Source organism: Lasioglossum baleicum, chromosome 13 (assembly GCF_051020765.1).
Source record: "Lasioglossum baleicum chromosome 13, iyLasBale1, whole genome shotgun sequence".
Taxonomy (NCBI): domain Eukaryota; kingdom Metazoa; phylum Arthropoda; class Insecta; order Hymenoptera; family Halictidae; genus Lasioglossum; species Lasioglossum baleicum.
The window spans coordinates 6,407,467-6,428,592 of record NC_134941.1 but is presented as its reverse complement, the minus strand read 5'-3'; the positions used below and the strand labels follow the sequence as shown (position 1 = coordinate 6,428,592).

At 35.8% G+C, this 21,126-nt stretch overlaps 1 protein-coding gene across 3 annotated transcripts in view; it reads left to right on the top strand.

Annotated features, from left to right (window-relative positions):
• Positions 1 to 21,126, top strand: part of Nachra7 (nicotinic acetylcholine receptor alpha7 subunit) — a 288,785-nt gene that overhangs the window by 71,562 nt on the left and 196,097 nt on the right. For 2 of the 3 annotated variants that reach the window (XM_076436785.1, XM_076436786.1), the window contains exon 2: positions 19,613 to 19,755. The exons of the other annotated variant lie outside the window; for it this stretch is intronic. In XM_076436785.1, the coding sequence (XP_076292900.1) occupies positions 19,613 to 19,755 (143 nt within the window). The remainder of the gene's footprint in view (positions 1 to 19,612; positions 19,756 to 21,126) is intronic. 3 annotated transcript variants of the gene reach the window in all.

The following is a 21,126-nucleotide window of genomic DNA, read 5'->3' as shown; positions in this document are numbered from 1 at the left end:
ATCTAAAAATAAAAAATTGTTGCTAAAATTACCAATTGCGTTTTCCTCCGGATTTTCTTCGTCAATTTTCATTTTCCCGAGAAGAGTGCTAAACCCTGTAATTTATGGACGAAGAAAATACACGTTTGCAGACCGCTAAGATGTTAACGCAGTTGATCGACGTTTACTAATAGTGGTGCACAGCGTCCTTTTTCGATGCAGTCTCACGCAAAACGATCGATGCAGTAAACGCAGTGCTTTAGGGGGGAAAAAAATAGTCTCGCGTAACGTCCCTGACGAATTTCTAAAGTAATATCCGTGGCCGGGGGCTGAATCTCGCTCGTGTCTGCGACATTGAAAAGCGTTCAATGATTTATTGCTTCGTAGATAGACTGGCGTCTACGACAGCGGCAGGAAGTCATCGGAGGAAGACATTCTCGGCGATACAGGTTGCTAGTTGCGAAATATAAGGCGGAAATATAAGAGGGTGCCATAATATATTGCTGTCGTCGCTTCGGTAAATTGAAAGCTGTTAAGTGAAAACGCGATTGATACAGTAAAAATTGAGCACGGTCCATTTTTGATCAGCTGATATTAAAATCCTATGTGAACCGCGTTCTTCTCGACGTCTATTATTCGCAATTACCGTAATCAATGCTTATCGGTCCATTGTTATTGATATTAAATATACCAAATACGATCGGTTTCATATTTTACAATTATTGATATTCTAAAGAAGCTTCCGTGAGAAATAAATCAGTATTTTTTATACGAATACACATCTATGTAAATTCAATCTTTCCAATTTTATAATCCAATTGTTCTTACAATTAGTAGGGAACGAAATTTGTACGATATGATTACATCGTTGTAATCTTTGATCTTATTAATCTTAAAATGGAATAAAGTATCACTAATTTAATATGAACCTAACCGAGACTTGCAATATTCTTATAGAAAACTTTTATAGAATAATTATGTAAACGTCATCCACGCGTGTCTGAATATTTTCCCGTCATTGTAATATTAAGAAAAAACGTTATACGTAACTGGTATCTAAAATTTGTTAGCCAGCATCGTATACCTTTGCATATTCCAAATATGCAACGAGTTTATTAAAATTGAGCAGCGCAGGGTATGAGGACGTTATATTGCAAATAGGACATTTCGAATAAACTGAGATTAAAGTTATTCCCTTACATATGTAACTCTCGCAGCACACGGCCTTTATCTGGCATTCCTTTATCCTCTGATAGTACAAAGTGAAAGGTGAGGTTTTATGAACCTCCGATGACTACAGTAACTCAATCTTCGCGAAAATATTGCACAACAGCTTTATACGACGAACCCTCCAATTATGAGCAAATTTCAATGTCAAAGAACGCGATCAAAGAACATGGGTACTCCAACTGCAATCTTTTACACTATAATTGCACTGTTGAATAGAAGAAGATTGCTGACAATAGTAAACGGAGCGAAAAGTATTTGGAAACATCACAACTTTGCATCCAAAGAAATTGTTTTAAATTGTCCACGTTCTTTACGTTTTTTCCTGCAGATGCACTTTTTCCTGCATATTTGAAGAAATGTGTATTTCAGAACAATTAAATTTTAGATTTAATTCTATTAATATTTTGCACACAGGTTTTTTTCAGAACACAATAACAAATGTAAAGTATTAATACAATAGAATACACAGTAGAATTGAAATACATATGCCTTAGTTTTCAAACTGATTTCACAAAACTACTTTTAAATTCTTTTAATAACAAGAATACCCAAGAAACTAAATTTGTTGATCTCGTGAATGCATCTTTACAATCTCATTGTCAGTCGTCTTAAAAATTGTACATATTAAAAATGCGAGTAATTATAACAACGAACACAACTCAACAATAGTGCTAGAAAACCACAAAGCATATGAGACTGAAAAATCTTCCTGCGACTGAAATAGTTAGGGTTCCCAAGCAACCAGACGTAGAATAAAATGACCGAATCCCAATGGGTTCCCGTTGTAACATGATCTATTAACTCAAAGCGAGACCTTTTGAATACAATATCCGCGAAATGAGCTAAAATTCCAGCCGGCATTGCAGAAACAGAGAATCCAGTATAGCTTCCTAAATGATTCAGGGAATTCCTGCATATTTGACGAGCGTATGATAAACCCAGTCCAGTGGTCGGTCTTAACACACTCGCATAAATTTACGTTCCCCCTTTATAGGTAGTGGCACATTCATCTTAATGTTTATCAAACCGGAGAGCCAACGGCAACGCCTGTAAACGTCGCGAAAATTGCTTGCCGCGAACCTTGTACAACGTCGTCGAGATTTAGTCAGCGGCTTCCGGAAATTGCATCACAATTTCGCAGCGACGCGAACGGCAGAAAAGTTTATCCACCAGGCAGTGGCTGGGTACAGAATCAGCCGGTGAATGAACTGAACATCTCCGATCCGCATCGGCGGAAATCCTTTTCGCGATATCCGGCTTCTCTCGGTCATTGAGAAATTTAATTACTCCGGCCGAAGTTTGCAGAGTCGACGGTGCGGGGGGGCTTTCGTCGAATAGTCATAATTCGACGGAACTGTAATTAATGTGTGTATTACGCAGTTCCTTCTTCAAACCTCGTTAACTCCGAGTCAATTCGTAAATCGGTTACTTAGATTTTCTAACCTCCCAGCCGTCTCGTTTAGTTGGATCTTTAACCATCCTACTTCTTCGGTCTCCTTTTTACACTGGCAATTCCAATTCGCAGTATTTTTCCATTTACAGTCACACACACTCACTTTTACAAGGATGATAACTTATTTAGGCTTGGACCAAACGATTTTAATTCTTTCCAGATGTTATAAGGATTAGTTTACTCATTTTTCCACTCACAAAAAGAATATACGAAAATCTCATCGATTAACATTTGAATAAGCTTTATTTAAAAATAAAATTTGAATTTTGAAAATTCTCTAAAAATTGAATCTTAATCCTAAATCTTAATTTACTGAAATAATGTTAATTTAACATTCCAACTTGTTCGGTCTTTTTTATTTTTCACCGTTTTACGTCGAACATTTCAGTTCGCAATCGTTTGACATTTTCCATTTGCGTGCCAGACTTCGGAAATTCTTTCTAGGTTGCTAGATTAAACGGAAAATGTTCGTACTTTATTTCCAACGAAACGCTGTTGCGTCGTTCATACAAAAAAATTCTATCATTTTCCCTCGTATTGGTTTGGGAAAACAAAATAGTTAATATTCAGGATTTACGTTGCAAAATATTATACATAGTGCTGTTTTCTAAAAAGCGTGAAAAATTTATTATAAAATTACGAAGGTTATAAAATTACACACATTAGAACAAATGCACAGAAATCGCAAAGTTGTAAAAGTTACACAGTTTTCAAGTTTTCAAGGTCTTGCGGCGTCATTGATGATACGTATGTACGTTTGCGAAACTTTGAACGCACCAAAACTTGAAACCTAGTTTTTCGAAGTTGTCCCACATCTTTTCCAGAAACTTTATTTGCTTGTTATCTTGTTCTTTTAAGCACGTGTTTTCTATTATATGTATTGTAACACTAGAAACAAGGATCTCTTGCACGTGGCAGATTATTGTCGCTTGAAATCAAAAGTAAAATGGAAATCTGGATTTCTAATTTTGACTTTTAACTTTTAACATTTCAAAGTTTTTTCAAACTGAATTTTACAAATTGGTTTCTGAACCGAAAACCAAAGAAACATATCGCTATTTATTATAAACAGATAATCGTTTAATATTTTGCGATCTCCGTTTTTCTCTAAAGCGCAGAGTTCGCAGAATGCCGAATCGTTATTATGTATTGTTAATCGATTTCTCGGATTCCGCAATTTGTTTGCGTTGGAAATACAGCGAGTTATTCTCTTTTCGTTGAATAAACTTGCCAATTAAAAACAATTCCTATTCTATTACCGTTGTATCACTCATCCGGCCGTTCAATCATGACGGTAGATCAATCCTAATGATGCGGTGAACACCGTTCGCATCAGTTTTCCGCGATCTATCATTGTCGAGTGTGATCCGAGGCGCGAGGGAAATGTCGCTTTAAACGAAATTTCCCTTTTTTATGAAGGACGTTCCTCTTTATCACAGTTTATTAAAGAAGATGTCGCGGAGCCTGTGTATTCACTCGCAGAAACGAAAAAAATTACGTCCGCCTCCGTTCCATGTATTTTTCACCCGTAGTAGCGAGTTGGAATTCTTGCAAAATGGAGCCTTTGCAACGGGGAATATAATTAACTTTTCTGCTGACACTGTTGAATAAATCTTAATTCCGAGAAGAAGCAAACTAGGCAGCTAATGCTACATTTTTAATTCTTGCTAATGCCGTCTTTTAACAGATTGGAACAGCTGTATCGTGTCGCCTAATTAAATGATGACGTATTGTTTGTTATTCTATTACGTGCAATTGACCACAGGATCGAATTTTCTTACCAGGGTTGTCGTAAAATATAAATAAGAAATGTACATTTTCATCATTTATTAGATGTATAAATTAATTCCTGGCCCATTCATTCATGAATTTATTTTTTGTTTGTGAAGTAAAATCAAATAGCCTATTGAAAGAAGCCATCTTCTTTCTTTTTATTTTGACATTAAACCTCATTCTTTAAATATTTTTTTCGATTTAAATCTTCTTTACATGTTTTTATTGTCTTCTTCAACACTTTTTTTATTTTTTTTGGATTATCCTGTGTAATTGTGTGAAGCACTATGTCTGACTATAATTTCCTGTTTCTACTTAGAGCAATCGCGTCAGGATTACGCATTATCGCCAATGTCGTATACAACGCGAAGAGTTTCTCCTTTACCTTTAATTAATATGAAAAATAAAATCATTCCAAACCGCCAACAATGTTTATGAATGCAAACACAATGGAAATAACCATCGCTATGTATTTCCAGACCATAAACAACCGTTATTTTGCACCCAAAGAACATAAATATTCATATTGCGTATACCTGATAACCATAAATATTTATCGCAGTCTTAATAATTTCGTTCGAGATTTACGACGTATTTATTGCGTAATGTCAACACCTTATAAATAGTTTCGTAAACAAAACATACAAGTTCAAACAGAATTTCCATGATTATGCGAATAATAACATAAAATTTCGCTGAAAATGTTCACAAAAAATGAAGCTTCGAAAACCAATATTAAAAATTGGCTTTTTGAAGTTTCAATATTGCTACGCTCATGTAAACAAGAAGGGCCAGTGTGTAAAGTACCGTGTGTGCGAATCTATAAATAATACCGAACAATGGGAACAATTAATTTGCGAAAGGAGCTGAGCTCGGTCTACACCGTAAACAACATTAATGTAAATCATGTTTATGCATTGCCGATCGGGAACGAGTTTTCGTCATTGATCGAAACGGGAACGACTTAAGTTGCCGATTAATGAAGCCCGGATCGGGGTCATTAGTAATAAATATTTACCGAGAGCTATCTTTCGACGGGAAGGACTATCATTGTGCGAGTGCAACAAAGTTTTCGAGATACATATGTGACAATCCCAACGCGACTCACGAAGAAGATTTTATGACCCGTGCCATCGCGTTTATGTTACATTCGCCGTAGACACGAGTTGCTTTCTGTTCACGCGCGTTTACAAACGATATGCGCTTATGTGAAACGACCTGTGTAAATACATATTTACATATTTACTTTTCGTCCCAGATAGACGATTTATACATCCCAACATACAACATTCGTATCATATCAATTTATCTTTTTAATTATAACGAAGAGTTGCACGATAAACATTGATTTATTCATTATTCATTGATTTATAAACGAAAAATGTATAGTATTGAATAAAAATACAAAAATATATAAATTATATACGAACTATTAATTATGTAAAGACCATAGTAGTAAAATACAATTCAAAACGATTATTTTTCAGAAGCAATACTAATATTGAATTATCATTCTGCTTATATCAGCATCTTCGAAGAGCTATCAATAGAGAATGATTTAAGTAAAGGGGGTTCGGAGCAATAATCGCAGTAAAACACATCACGTTTTCACCTCTCGTTTGCAATTTACAATTGTAGAACCGTGGGTGACGTGGAACCTGGAAAAGTCTGAGATATCCTACTGATTCCAAGTGATCTACGTGACGTCTTAGAAAACATTCTTCCGGTTCCCTTGCGACCAGTATGGCAGTCGATGTGTTCAAGATAACACGGTCACGTCAGACTACGTTTCTCGAGTTTACGATAACCCGTGGACATCTGTTTGCTACTTGTTACAAAATCTGTTCCGAGAAATTCGAATTCCTTTACTGTTGGCTGCAAAGGGAACGTTCTCCGATAATACAATTTATCAGTCAGTAACTGTATCTCTCGAAATCGACCCTAATATGCCACGTATTTGAACAGGTCTAATGCTATTGCCAAGCTGCGGATTTTCTGCATTTACGGCAAAAATGGGTGGGTGTAATTTCAAAAAGATTACAAGAATTTAAAAATATCGATGCATTTCTTACAATTTAAGAAAACCATTGAAGAGAAACATGAATTCCCATTTTGTTTCTGCCTCGAAATTAATGCATACAGAAATAGTTTGCATCAATTATAATTATGAATATTGTGAATATTAATATACGATTAATAGCTTGTAATGTAAATAATTTAGCAATGGAGCCAAAAGTGATTATTGATACAATATTGTTACCTATTAAATGCCTGATTTTTAACAATAACATTGAGCAGACAGAACTATTTCTAAATAAAACTTGTTTATCGAATTAAGCATCATTTGAATCAATACAAGACAGTACAGATAAAAATTTTGAACTATTCAAATTTGTTTAGTCATTTAATGCTGTTTGATTTTATGCACGAATTCAGAAGATTCGAGTTGTGCTAATTGTTTGACTGTAGCATTAGCAAAATCGAAAAACAAGACTTATTTCGAAGAGAAGCCAGTGGCGAATTTTCGAGTAGGGTTTCGTTTATCCAGTGGCTCGACGTATCTTTAAAAATTCACATCGCGGTTAATGGATGTTCGCCTTCCCCAATGAGTAATCCGTAGTTAATTGAATGTACCTCCACAGAGAATTCGAGGTAGAAGATTGGGCGAGAAAAGAACTTCGAAGTGCTTCTAATTACGTGAACATTGTAATCGATTTAGTCACTCTATAGGGACAATACATTAGAGGTTTCGTATATCCCTCGACACAGCAATTTAATTTGTCCACCTTTTAGGCTGTCGCGACATTTAGAAGTATATAGCGTTTAGTAATTATCAATCCCTTGAAATGGAATTTATCTATGATACTTTGCAATCCGAATATTATTTAACAACGGAACCCATTTGAGAATAAATTAAACAGACAAAAGTATTTTAACAGAGGTTTAGGATATTATGAATCCTTCGCGCGCGTTTGAAAAAAGTGTTTTAAAATTATTCACTCAGAAATAGATTAACTATTTAAAAATAATAAATTCTATACACAGAATTACTATGATTTTATATATTATTCATAATTCAGTAAAATCACTGAAAATACCAGTTTATAAAGTTTTTTTAATTACAATGTCCTCGTAAAAATATTTTGCACCATCATGTGCAGTTCTATTATAATATTCTAGATGAAAGTGTCCCCTGTTAGACAATTAAAAAGACCGAGGAAAATGATTCAACGTTAGTTAGAGGGATCAATCAAATTCTTCCATCTGTTCCTTGATTGAGTTTACATTCTGCGAAGGATGTTACACAATGAAGAAAGTACCTGAGTTCCAAATGATCCTCTTTGGTGACCGATTTTCACGCTGCGACAGTGTTCGTAACGAGTTCTGCGGTCATGTAACCATTTTTGCGGAATTGTGAAGCACACTTTACACTGAATGGAGGGTTTCGCAAATTTGTCGGCATTTATGCGTGGAGCTAACAGTTCTCACGAAACTGCGGGTCTTCATGCATAATAAACATTTTCAAATCAATTGTTAGAAACCAAAATGTAATAAAAATGAATTTTTTATAATTCCAATAAGTCGTAAGTAAAGTTCTTCGCAATTTCATTTTTTATTTATTCATTTTCGTCGTAGCTGCAACTCCTAATGAAATTTTTACACAAACCTATGTTACCAAAGGTTTCATTCGTCACACGTCCAATTTTGGGACAGATGTCACCTGCACCGAATTCACACTATTTCGGAGGCATTAAGTCTGCGAAGCATAGCATCATTTTGTCACGCGCCATAAACTGAGACTGAGGTTTAAGGAGAGCGTCACAAGCTCCGCGTACTCTTATCAAAAAATTGATCGGCGGACGGCGTTACTTTTTCGCAGTATCTGGTATTTGCCACTCCACAGTCAGCTTCGAGAATGTTTCAAATGTCAAACTCTCTACGGTGACAGAAACCAGGTGCGAGAAGAAAATTGAAATAAAAGAGCTGGAATGATTTCTGCAGAATGAGTTTCTTTTCTGTACCATGCACTTGCTGTAGCAAAAATGGTCCCTATTGTTTCTTGGTGGACGAGAATTTATTTCTTATGATTTTAGAAATTGAAGTTGGAACACTTTACGTTCCGCATCTTTCGCAAAAATGGATCAAAAAGTACTATCACGTATTTGAAGTACAAACTATTTAGATATGTGCACAGATTTCTTTCGATGCAAGATCTCATTCCTTGCGTAAACATTCGACTTGACACCAATATACTTATTGCCGAGACAATATTAACCCAGTGACAAAATGTTGTGTCAAATTATTTTGTTTATGATACTTGACCAACATATTTGTGTCACATGCCCACACTTATCGGCAGATGTGTTAGTAAGAAGGTTTTTTTGAGAGTATTCGTACTGAGCACGTCGAAACGAATCACGTATTAAAAGTTTAGCCACCCTACACATAACGACTGTGCCTTCATCGACAGCCATTAAACGTCCAGCACATAAAGCGGGAAAAGTTCCAATCCAAAGGGACAAGCACAACGTACATAGTACATATATGTAGTCGTAATGGGAATGGAATCGTGATTCTCGACCGGCTCAGTGATCCATCAGGCTCCTTGGCTGGTGCACGAAACGAAGATCTTTATCGGTTAATAAGCCGGCAGATATCTGGTCGTATAATCGGGGACGAGCCGGCGGCTCATGAAAATTTATGCCATCGCTGGCGAAATTACAAGGATGATAATTGGTAGATTCCCGGATTTCGTTTATTAAACCGTGGCGTGGTCAGGCAGCCGGCAAAATTACTCGACTGTATTATCGTTTTGTTGTCCATTACCTGGCACGCGCGTAGTGGTCGGCATGCTAATTGAGTCCAGAGCAAACGTTTTCGCGTCAGAAACCGAGCCACCCCGACGGAACCGTTCATTCACGGCCGTTTAGCACGTGTTAACGAGGACGACGGTTGTCACGCGAGCTCACGCACCGCCTCACGTCGTCACGCAACGTCGCGGAAACTCGTCACGCGATGCTGACCGCTGCTTCCTAATAAGTTGCTCACAGTGTCAGGATGTATTAGGCCGGCCCGGAACCTCTCCCCCGCGTGTGCCGCACCGTGACAACGCTATCGTTTCTATCCTGAAATGACTCGATTTCCAGAAACAACGCCGAAAATTCTTATGCAGAAATTTTTATTTTTATTGCCAGACCGTTTAAACGTCACTTGTACATTCAATCAGAGGTTACGATAAGCACCTCGGAATTTTTCAAAATTTTGTTAAACCATATTGCCGGCGGAACATCAATTATTTTTTTGTGAAACCTCTGCCGATATGTCGGTGACGCTTTCCCGATTAAAATGAGATCCGATACGACACAATTCGGAGCACAATAGCTTGTTTAAATAACGATTTAATAGAGCCTCGATTATCCGAACTGATACTTTAATATACGTTTTCCATGGAATAGTCCGGAGTGGGCATCAGTATTTGTTTGAAAAGAACAGTAGAGGATAAACACATTTAAAACAGACAATGAGTACGTTTTGTGAAGCATGATCGCAGCACATCCACAAATGAAAAATAGGTAGTTTGACTGACCCTCTGTATCAATTTCGACGAAAGTCGCCGGTGAACCGAGACCATAACCGTGATGGAGGCTAGGGTTGCGGGACACAATCATACGAACCATCCGTTACTTTGTGTCCTAGTAGACATGAAATATTACCGGAAACGACAGCAATTTCTACCGGCTTGTACTCGCTTTCGTCTCGGGTATTAACCGCCATACGAGCGCACGTCCGAGGGGTTTAAACAATTTTTTTCATTCTAGTCCCCAGCTGAAAGCTTTGACGATGTTCCCGAAAATCCTATTAAAGGCGTCCGAGGAAATAAACAAAAATATTGTCTTACTCGGTTAATATTATATTTAGTACGAGCCACTTCCCGTCCGTTTGTGGTACAGTCTATTGCATTATTCACGAATGCTTTTATCTCTGCCTGGACAATATCCTTTTAAAGTAGTTATGGCAAATTACTATGGGAATATGGGGGATATGGACCCGCAAAATGTAATTGTGTTCGCTTAGTTTCGTGCGTTTGACGGACAGTTTGTTGTTGTTTGCATCTGTTGTAACACGTGTTGATAAACATCCTTAATATTATACAGATATAATGCATAATCGAAAAAATATTTGGAGATATTTAACGTGTTACAATTTCGCAAAAGCAATCGTACAGCCATAAACTTTCACTCATTTTAAAGCGTAAAGATTATACTTTCGCATGCCATTATTCATTTTCCTCTAAGATATTTTTAAATGACGTAGCCGGTGAGAAACTGAAGACCCACTTTCCTCTAGAATGTCTATTAATTGAAATCTCTGTAAAAACATTGAAAAATTTGTTTCGCAAATGAATCTTCCACAGATTTGAAGAATGAAACCTTCCCTTTACAACGAAACCTTAAAAATTGTTGTACGACATTTTTCACTGTTTTATGGAACAAAAATGAGCATCAAGTTCGGTAATAAAAGTATAAACATCTTGGATCCTTTTCGAGCTTGCTCCCTTTTCGTGCATAGGAGATTGCACCAGTTTCAAAATGAAACAGCAGAAAATGTTGAAATTTCGAACAGGATTACAATTGTTTCAGTGTGAAGTCTCGCGGGAATTAAATTGCGAGCTTAACAGATGTAGCAAATACGTCAGTAATTCCGATCCAATGCATACATTGCGAGATGAATAAATCTTTGCGTCCGGAGGTACAACGTCACCAAACCCATTCCTTTCCCGATACGTTCCGAGCTGTGTAGCTTTCCGACTTGATCTTTATTTATGTTTGCGAGAAATATGGAATGTTATGTCCCTGCTGGCGTCATAATTCAAATCCTCATATGTCTGTTTCGCAGTACAAGAATCCTGTGCCAGGAAGCGTTAGGAAAGCTACGGTATTTCGGGGCTACGGTTTCACATAAAATGCATACGCGCGCATAGCACCCCATTTTTCTTTCGGTAAGAAATGATTAGCCAGTCCTTGTCTGCTGTGACTGCATGTTCTGCCTCGTTTAATACCTTTCGTTATTTATTCTACTCGTAAATGTAATACAGGTTTAAAATTTCGCAATAATATTCACAAGACTTTTCTCTTCCTTTCTTACACAAACGTTGGAGATAAAAAATTCTATAAAGTATGTACGTAGGTACATATGTATTATATTGATTCTTTAAAGAAATGCAATTCTATAAATAAAAAAATTGTTTCTCCTATTTTTCAAGTATAACCGCTCGAAAGTAAAATGCTTGAATTTTTCGGGGCTGAATCGACGACACGAGAATTCGGACGAGTCTTTTTTTTTATGGTGCAATCACATAATTGAAAACGTTATCGAAAAACACACAGAGTCAAGTGCGTCAACGACGAAGCATAGTAAAACCCAAGCGAACAGGTCAGCGGTTTCTTTCTTCACTCAACCTGCCACCTCGTCTATAAAGTTTCCCTGCTTGATCCTTCCCGCGACTCTGAGATAAAGGGTCTCCATTCCCGCGGGACCATAAATCTGGAAGTGTGTGCGTACGACCGAGTATGAATTTCAAAGCTTTCACCCGAGGAACAACCTCTCCATTAATCGATCTCATAAACACCGTTTAAACATAACGGAACGCGACGGGAGAACTACCCACGAAATAGATATTCCCAGTGAAAATCTTGCACCCCATAAAGAAGATAATTTATGCGCCGCGAAGCTTTTAACCTTTCGGATCCAATTATAACGAGTACAGTAAGACCTCGATTTTCGGGGCGAATTATGGACGGGGTGATCGGATAACGAAGTCGCGTTATGAACATCAAATTATTCAGTGGGTGCTAAAGTTGTCTTTCTCTTGAAATTTGTTACATTCTACTGTCGAAAATAGTCCCCATCGCGTTTTGTGCATTTACTCCAGCTTATCAATAATTATTGAAGACTCAATAATTGAATATTAAGAATTCAATAATTATTGATAAGATGGAGTAAATTCTCCTACTTTGGAAGATAAGAAAATTGGATTTAAAATAAAGTTGCAATTGGTTCATTTCGTTTATTTCTTCTCTTAGTCATTTTAATAAGTTGCAATATTACCGAAGTCTCAAACTCTCCTGTTGTTTCTATTCTTTTGTGTTTCATCGACTCAGTTTTGTCATGAATTCTTAAAGTCTGCAGTCTATTTACTACATGCTGCAATATTCTCTCAATATTTGTATTTATTTCTCAAACAATTTATTTTCTCTCTGTGCTTCATATGATCCGATGATTGTTTTCGTTACAAATCTGTTTAACTCTCTCGATAAGTACTCCGTAATCTCTGTTCATTCTATCATTCTGGAAACGATTTATTGTAGCATTTTGATCTCAATTTGTATTTGCTGGCAGTTTAAATCTGATGGCATTTCACTGGTAATCTTCTTTAGATATCCTTCCTTCAGAGTTGCACTTGTAATGTTAATAACAAATCGTATTAACGACGGAATATATACATTCGTCTATATTTAAATATTTTTAGAAACTTCTCATTTTCCTTTGGCACAACAAATAACTTCATTTCATTGTATTCACTATATTGGTACAGATTACATTATTTATTTATTTTTCATGATTGAAAAATCACCCAGGTGAAAGCTTAAAAATGATATTGTGTTTTAACAATTCCTGATTACTTTTGATACGAATTGTACACATTCTGTATAAAACATTGCTGATATCTGATAACAGCTTAAGTGATTAATCTATCGAACAATTGAAACAAGTGTACCTCGATGAAACAACGTCAGGAGAAATACAATTTCTCAGGTACTTAATGAGACAGTGCAAACTTTCCTGTTTATGATCGCGTTCACTTTCAAGAACCGTAGTCGTGGATGAGTAGGAGAAGATAAAAGCGCGATGCGAGCTGCCAGCCAATGAAACAACGCAGAATCGCGTTCAACGCTCTCATTAATCGTGTTGCAGATTCTGAGTGATGCGATTATAGGAAAGGAATACCGTGGATGAAAAGTGGATTTTCACAACGAGCTGAATATATCAAAGCTACTTGAGCGAACAATGCTATTATTATGAGTGCAAATAGAACTGATATATTCTTACTAATATTAATAAACGATGCAAAACATTTCTACAAAACTAATGTCTTTCAATTCGACATATGCATGATTAACTTCTGTGCACTATTTGGACCAATACAAAATAGATATTTTAATTTTACTAAATTTTGTTACCTCCCAAAAACAATTAAACATGTATATCTATATGTAAATTCAAAAAGTTTCGGTTTTCGTTCACGTGTTATTAAATAAGATGAACACATTGTTTATTCGAAAAACAAGAAAAGTAGTCTCAGCTATTTTTCAGCAACATATCTGAAATTGTGAATTTGTGCGGGCATCCCCAGTGTATTTGTTATGTTTCGTTCATTTATCTCACGCCGATTTATGCTCGGACATTAATAGTATTGAAAAGTATACTATCATTACAATTCATTTAAATCAGGTGCTCTAATTAGATCCCCTGCGGAGCCACTAACTGTTACGGTGTGGACCGCCAGCAGCTTGCACGGCAATTAACACGTTAATATAATAATCAATATTCGTGTTTACGGATCTCAGTTTATATTTTTTCTTAAGAAAATGTTTACGCAACATAGGGGATCTTTTAGATAGCAATTAAAAATTTTTAAAAATTGTGATCACTGTAATAATGTTACTAGTAATAAATGAATCGACGTGATTTCAAACATTAAAAGAACATTGATCAAAAGGCACAGTGGAAAGTAAAACACATTTAAGAAAGTACAACAATCCAACTTTATGATCTTTTGTTTTCTTCTTAAATTCGATGTTTATCACAAATAAAAGTTTCAGATGGAACGTATCCGCTTTAGTAATTTAGTTTCGGACTTCCTAGAAGTTAGGATCGGAACAACAAACATGAGAAGAACGCAACAAGCTTAAAGTATAATTTCAGAACACCGCAGCAACTTCTGTTTTAACCATCGTGTGAAGGTTTTATCGAAGTCAATCACGTTTGCCAAAAGAATCCAAGTCATCGTGCAATCGTACAAAGAGAAAAATTTTAATGACATTGCTCATTGTAACCAACGTAAAAAATTGTCTGGCCTTCATTTCCTGTTTACTAATGCAGCATTTATGAAATACGTCTTATGAAATATGATCGTGTTAATGAAAATGGGTCGATTGCGCCCTATTGTTTCGTCCAGCAGAACGGTGCATTCACTGAGAACGGACTTCTCGTTCCACGGTAAAATTATCGGCGCGAAAATGCTTCGATTGTGATAATGGTATTATACTTTTCTTTTATTAAAAGGAGTAAAAGACATAAATCTCTTCCTCAATAATGGACTTTTAAAATTTCCATCGCCCCGCGTTTTGTAGATAAAAATGCTGCAATTAATGCATTTGTCATAGAAAATCCTATGCTTTGTGCTCGTATTTAACTAACTATAGAGGGCTGCTGACAATGAACGTCCGATGGAATCGCCTGGGCTCAGTGGAGTCTGAAAAAGTATTGTTAAACTTCAACATCACGTTATCGTGCTCTACCTTTCAATTATATATTTCACTGTTTGCACATTTTAATCTTTGAACAGCAAAATAAGAAACGTATAGTAACATTAAAGAGACTTCAAATACATTTTACAATTTACCTTTGTTCTTATAAATTCATCAACCCTTTTACCTTCTTCTAAAAATGTATAGATCAATTAAAAAAGCAGTACAAAATTTTTAATGAGATTATAAATACTGTTGCATTATGCCTATTAAAATTATTAAGAAAATAAATAAATGTCTACATGGTCCACGTACCTTATTATTAAAAAACTACGGCCCAACTATAAAGAATTATTTCCAATGAAATTTATGTTACAAATACAACGTGTTTAAATCTAGTCTGCGGACCTTAATGCAAATTCTTATTTCCATACACAATTCTGTAATAGATAAAGTAAGAGAAGAATTTCTTTGACTCGTCGCAGAAAATTAACTTGCATATTTATTAAATTAATTGGACATGCCATAAATGCATAAAGATATCTGCAGTGCATTTCAAATTATGGACCTAAATAAAATTTCCGTCTAAAACCGTGGAAACCGGAAAGTGATCCAAACGGAAATGCATCGGTAAAGAATGCAGCATAGTAAACAAGTTTGCGAACTCGTGATGTTCCTCCCTTAAGTGAGAATTGTCGTTGATTTGCAAAGTCGGGGCATGTCCCCCGGAACGGTATCGCGAAACTCTTCGGAGCGAGCCCCTGTTCCTTAACTAGCTTTACATATTCAATTCGCATCCGTGAATCCAATTACGTCGCGTGCTTTCGAAAAACAATAAGAGGAAAATGTTTCGCTCTTTAGCGTTGTATCTCGTTCGTGTGATAAAGAGGGTGGGGGGCGGTCAGCTGTGAAAACAATAGAAAGAAATTAATTTCCTGCCTCTTTTAATTCTCGATAATAGAGGATATGAAATGTGCTCTCGTGTAGGTACTTGGCCGTGTTGGTTGGTCTTGGAAATTATAATTGCTAGGAAATTATAATTATTCATTTTCTCACCCTTATAAACGGAGTTCTAATATAACGCGTGGATAAAGAATTTTACATTAAACCTTTTTATTGAATTTTAATTCGTTTTGTATATTACAGACATTATTTACGTTTTCTATTAGAACGCTCCGTTTACATTGAATTTATTTACCTTAAATCTACTTAAAAAATATAATTTTGAAGTTAATTTCAATTGGTTTCATTCTTTTCCGTAAAGGTAGCCAAATCATGGCTGCGAGACTCATCCTGTATATTCCTGATTGTTTGGTGCAAGAATTACAGAGAATCTGGACTCACCCAATTTTCGCATTATCATTTTTTGCGACGAACGCATAAAGCGTTCAGTTATGTCAGTTGCATACGTGCACGGTGAAATTCCTCCAAAGGAATTCGATGTAACGTTGAATGGCTGAAGATTCTTGAATGTTACGACGGATTGGCCTAACTGTCACGATGAATGTCACGGGTCGCTTTAAAATTCGGTTTCGGCCTTTGTTGTACGGAACCGACTCGCGATTGTTCTACATATATCGAAGGACATAACGTATGTATACGCGCGCACAACCAAGCTGAATGTAGGGTGTTCCGCATCACAAACACGGATGCTAACGATACCGTTCGCTTTGTGCCAAATGCGACGACGGATCAGCACGCGAAATTTTCCCTATGGAACGGAATTCTCGTAATTGGAATAGCTTCCAAAAGGTAGCCATCAACGACAGGGTCGTAACATTTAAGAATGTATGCCCGCGCGAAATTAGCAGCCACGTGAAACGCCAGCACTATTACGACCATCGATTCGTATGGAACTGTATGTATGTATGTGAAATGATAAATACGCGAACACGATATTTCAAGAGGAGGGACAGTAGATGTTTCTAGACGGTAATTAGATTGCGGATTTTATACTTATGTGACCGAAATTAGTAGATGAAATCGAAAACAGTAGACACATTAAAATAAATTAGGAAGGTACATATGTATATTAGTTAGAATGAATAAAAACTGTTAAATTAAATTAAAAAATTGTATTAAAAATTTTTATTTTGCATAAAGACAACTATTATTCTTTCCTTTAGCAATCTTTTAAAATTTTAATAATACTTATTAACATGTATAATACAAATGGATTTTCATATTGGTTTGAATTGCGCAAATATTTTTTGAGATTGGATGGGATGGGATGAGAATGGGTATGAGAGATATTTTTGACGATTTTGTAAACGAAATACTTTTAGTCCTCCACAAATCTATTATACGTCCAAAACATTTCATCAGGATTATGGCATTGCAACCTCGAGTTGGTACGCCCCGAGTACGAACAGTTTTCCCGAACTAACAATGATATACTGCGAAGGGTATTCCGTGAAGAGCAACGAGAGGGAGGATATAAGGGCAAAATTGGCGATAGCAAATAGAAAGAGAGGAATCGGGAGGATAAAGAAAGAGTGGAAAGGAGACAGGAGAGACCGAGAGATGACGGAGTTGTCTATTCGAGAGAAAAGTTGTTCAGAACTTTAGTGGGATGACTTCTAAGGACGATTGAACCGAGAGAGAGGCTAGGTAGAAATCGAAGGAAGATCAACGTTCTCGAAGACAGCCCGCTTGAAATTTGTATCGTCGTTATTTTTTCTGTTCGTTCGTTCCTTGCCGATTACGCGAAGCGACAACAACGTCTATAGGACGAGGGCCTGTCACCGATAATAGACCTACAACAGTTAATCCCGAGTATACTGCTGTGTACCTCTGGCAGAAAGCGTTCGATCAAGATTGTCAATGTAGTCACTGCGACAAATTATTCGGGTATGAGCCGCTCGTTTGCCGAATCGATTAACTCCACAAGATGAATGGTAAAGTCAATTAAATTAAATAGAATACAACCATTTTCAAAAATTCAATTTTTATAACTCAGTGGTAATCAGATACTTTTGGGACACCCTGTATGATAGAAAATTTATAAAAATAATGTGTACTGTTGTTGTCACTGTGTAAGCAGGTCGAAAAAGTGTTGGAACTATTTAAATGTTCTAAACGAAATTATATACGAAAGAAACATAATTACGTACTAATATTTTCTTAATATAGAGATGACTATTTTGTTTCACATTTTCATAACCATTTATTACAATGAATTTCATAACCAGTACATAACAGTTTGTACGGATGCACAATTTGTCGATCAACAACTTCTTGCCAGGGGTAAAACGTTCACTCGTTTCATACCTGGAAATTCTTTCACGCAGAAAGAAAATATTTTCATTCGATCATACTAATTCGTAACACGTTCATTTTCCTAATAGCAACATGGCATCCAGATTTATTTTCAATTAAGTGTGGGCTATTAACATTTTCATTTAAGATCGCATTATCCATTCATGGGTTATGAGACGGTGAACGTGTTAATATATCATTTTAACCCTCCTGTTTCCTTTCAGTTATGTTACACGTCCTCGTTTCGGATTATGGTGATCTGACACATATGAAATTTCAGAATTTGTGCTATTAATCCTTAGATGGCGAACGCTTTTAACGATTTCATAGCAGCCATTGTTGAATTCACTGAAATGCTTGTCAATTTTCTTTTTGTATGCTTTGGAACCTACTTATTTGAGACCAATATTGATCTTGAAATTAATACAAACAAGCAATCATTAATTTAAACTCATTATTAGCACAAGAAGGGTAGCAGGGTTAAATAACCATTGTCGGCCAACAATTTCTATAAATATTGTTTCAATGATCCCTACCGTTTTAATATTTAATTAGCGTTCACAGTAATATCTCGATATACGTGAAAGAGATGTGCACAATATTTATGAATAATTTTATTTACTATCTTATTTATCGCTTCAGGGGCTCAGAAGCTCGACTGCCGAGGAGTGTAGCATGATGCAGAATTAAATCTACTAGCGATAAAACTTTTCTGCTATTAAATACTTTTTATCTGAACATTTTACCAACATATTTGTGACATTTTTCTGATTAAAATGATACCGAACAGGACACCATTCGGATTGTATTTTGCTTGTTCAATCCACGATGTACAGGGTGTTCCATAAATGTTCAAATTTCTTGACATTTTCATTTGCAAAAATGTCGGTATCATTTTAATCAGAAACATGTGACGAATATGTTGGTAAAATGTTAAAAAGAAAAATAATTAAAATAAAAAAACTGCTACTAGAAGCGAGAGATCAAGGAATAGCGTCTGTGTGCACGAATTTTTCACATACATCGAGCCATTACTTCGATTGTCTCGCTAATTGATACTGCAAACGCTACCTATATGAGAGCGCCTAAATTCATCCTTATGGTAGTCTACATATCATTCAAACGAGACCTCACAGTCTCAAACATATACACTTTGAACCACGCCAACGTTTCTACGTTCCACGTATGCAACACTATAAAAATTGATCTTAATTAGCATGAAAGAATCGCAGTGATTTCGTTCGAGTCAATGGTATCAGATTAACTAGGAGCGTGAAAATTGAAGAAGCGTGGACCGTGGAAGAAGGCAAACTCAGTAACGATGGTCGTGGTTTAGAGTGGCTGCAAGTGGTTGTACAATAATGACTCAAGAATGGTAATTGGTTAGGGCTGGTAAATGGCGGTTTACACGAGAAACGGCTGCTAAACGACCTGCTGGAAAAGTACAACGTGCTGGAGCGACCTGTGGGCAATGAGTCTGACCCCCTCCAGTTGAGTTTCGGCCTTACACTAATGCAAATAATCGACGTTGTAAGTTCAGACCACCAACTTCCACTCTTTTTCTGTAAAGAACGCATAAAAGACTTTCTCTCTACGTAACACGCACACCGCACACTGTACAGATGAGACATACGTGTACGAATGTACTCGAATTAATTCAAGTGCGAGTTAAGTGAGTGGCAATAGACAGAACGTCCTTTCTGCTGATTTTATTTTCTGTAGTTAGTGATATTTGCATGCCTTTCTTTTCATTGTTTATTCAGTATCCTACTTTTATTGTTTATTACATTATGAAAGCAGTCCACTGCTTTCTTGCATGTACAGTGACTTACAGAATTGTTCGAATATCGATTCACGATATTTTATTCACACGTCACCTAAAATTTTCAAACACTGGAATTTTAGCACAGTTATTTGATTCTTAAAACGATTAGTTTTATCGCGCTCTAAATACATTGTAGAGATTTGGAAGAAATGCTTTATACGTATGTCATTAATATTAGTAACTAATAATTTGCAATGTAATGCTTATAAAGTTTTTATTTTTCTTTGAAGCCTCTAAAAGTAATTTACAATTATGTTTTTAAAAATGTGTTAGTATTTGACAAATATTCGTTTTAAAGTTTTCGAACTACTCGGCGTAATAATTTATTAAACGTATATTCCACATTGATAAAAATATATTGAAGTCACGCAATCTGCGAGTTACTGTGTCCTATAATTTAAGGAAACAAATAAATATATTCGTAAAGTGACAATTATTCTTAATTAATTGTTCAACGAAATTATGGTAGTTAGTAATAATTTTCGTTTAACTATTGCATGGCGTAGGAACAGTCATTTTTTCGGCTCCAGTGAATTATATGTTTGTCAGTAAGTGTGTTGAAAAATATCAGTAATTGATATAAGTGTAATATTACTTTTCTATTGTCTTTTCGTTAAAATGATGAACTCGCTAACATATATACGTAGTGCGAACAATTACTAAAAAATATTTAGAAATTGCAGTTCAATTATGAAAAATAAAACAGTTACAGATTTTAATTAAATTTTCTTCATCAATTGTTTTAATCAACAATGGATTCTCAGTTATGAAAGGTTTGGTATCCTGTTTAACGAATTCGCATTGCTTAACAAGAATATTATTTTACCTGTTACAAATTTACACAATTATACCGAACAGTTAAACGTATCATCTGCTTAACGCAAATTCGTTGTGCGAGCATCAAAAAACAGACTTGCAATTTTATAAATTAGTTTTGGATTCAATTAACATATTACCAATACTTTAAATATGCATCCAACTCTACAGATAAACTGGCATGATTAAAATAAAATATTTCAATTACATATAAAGTAATACAAAAATGATCATATGTATATAGTTATTCGTGTGAGAAA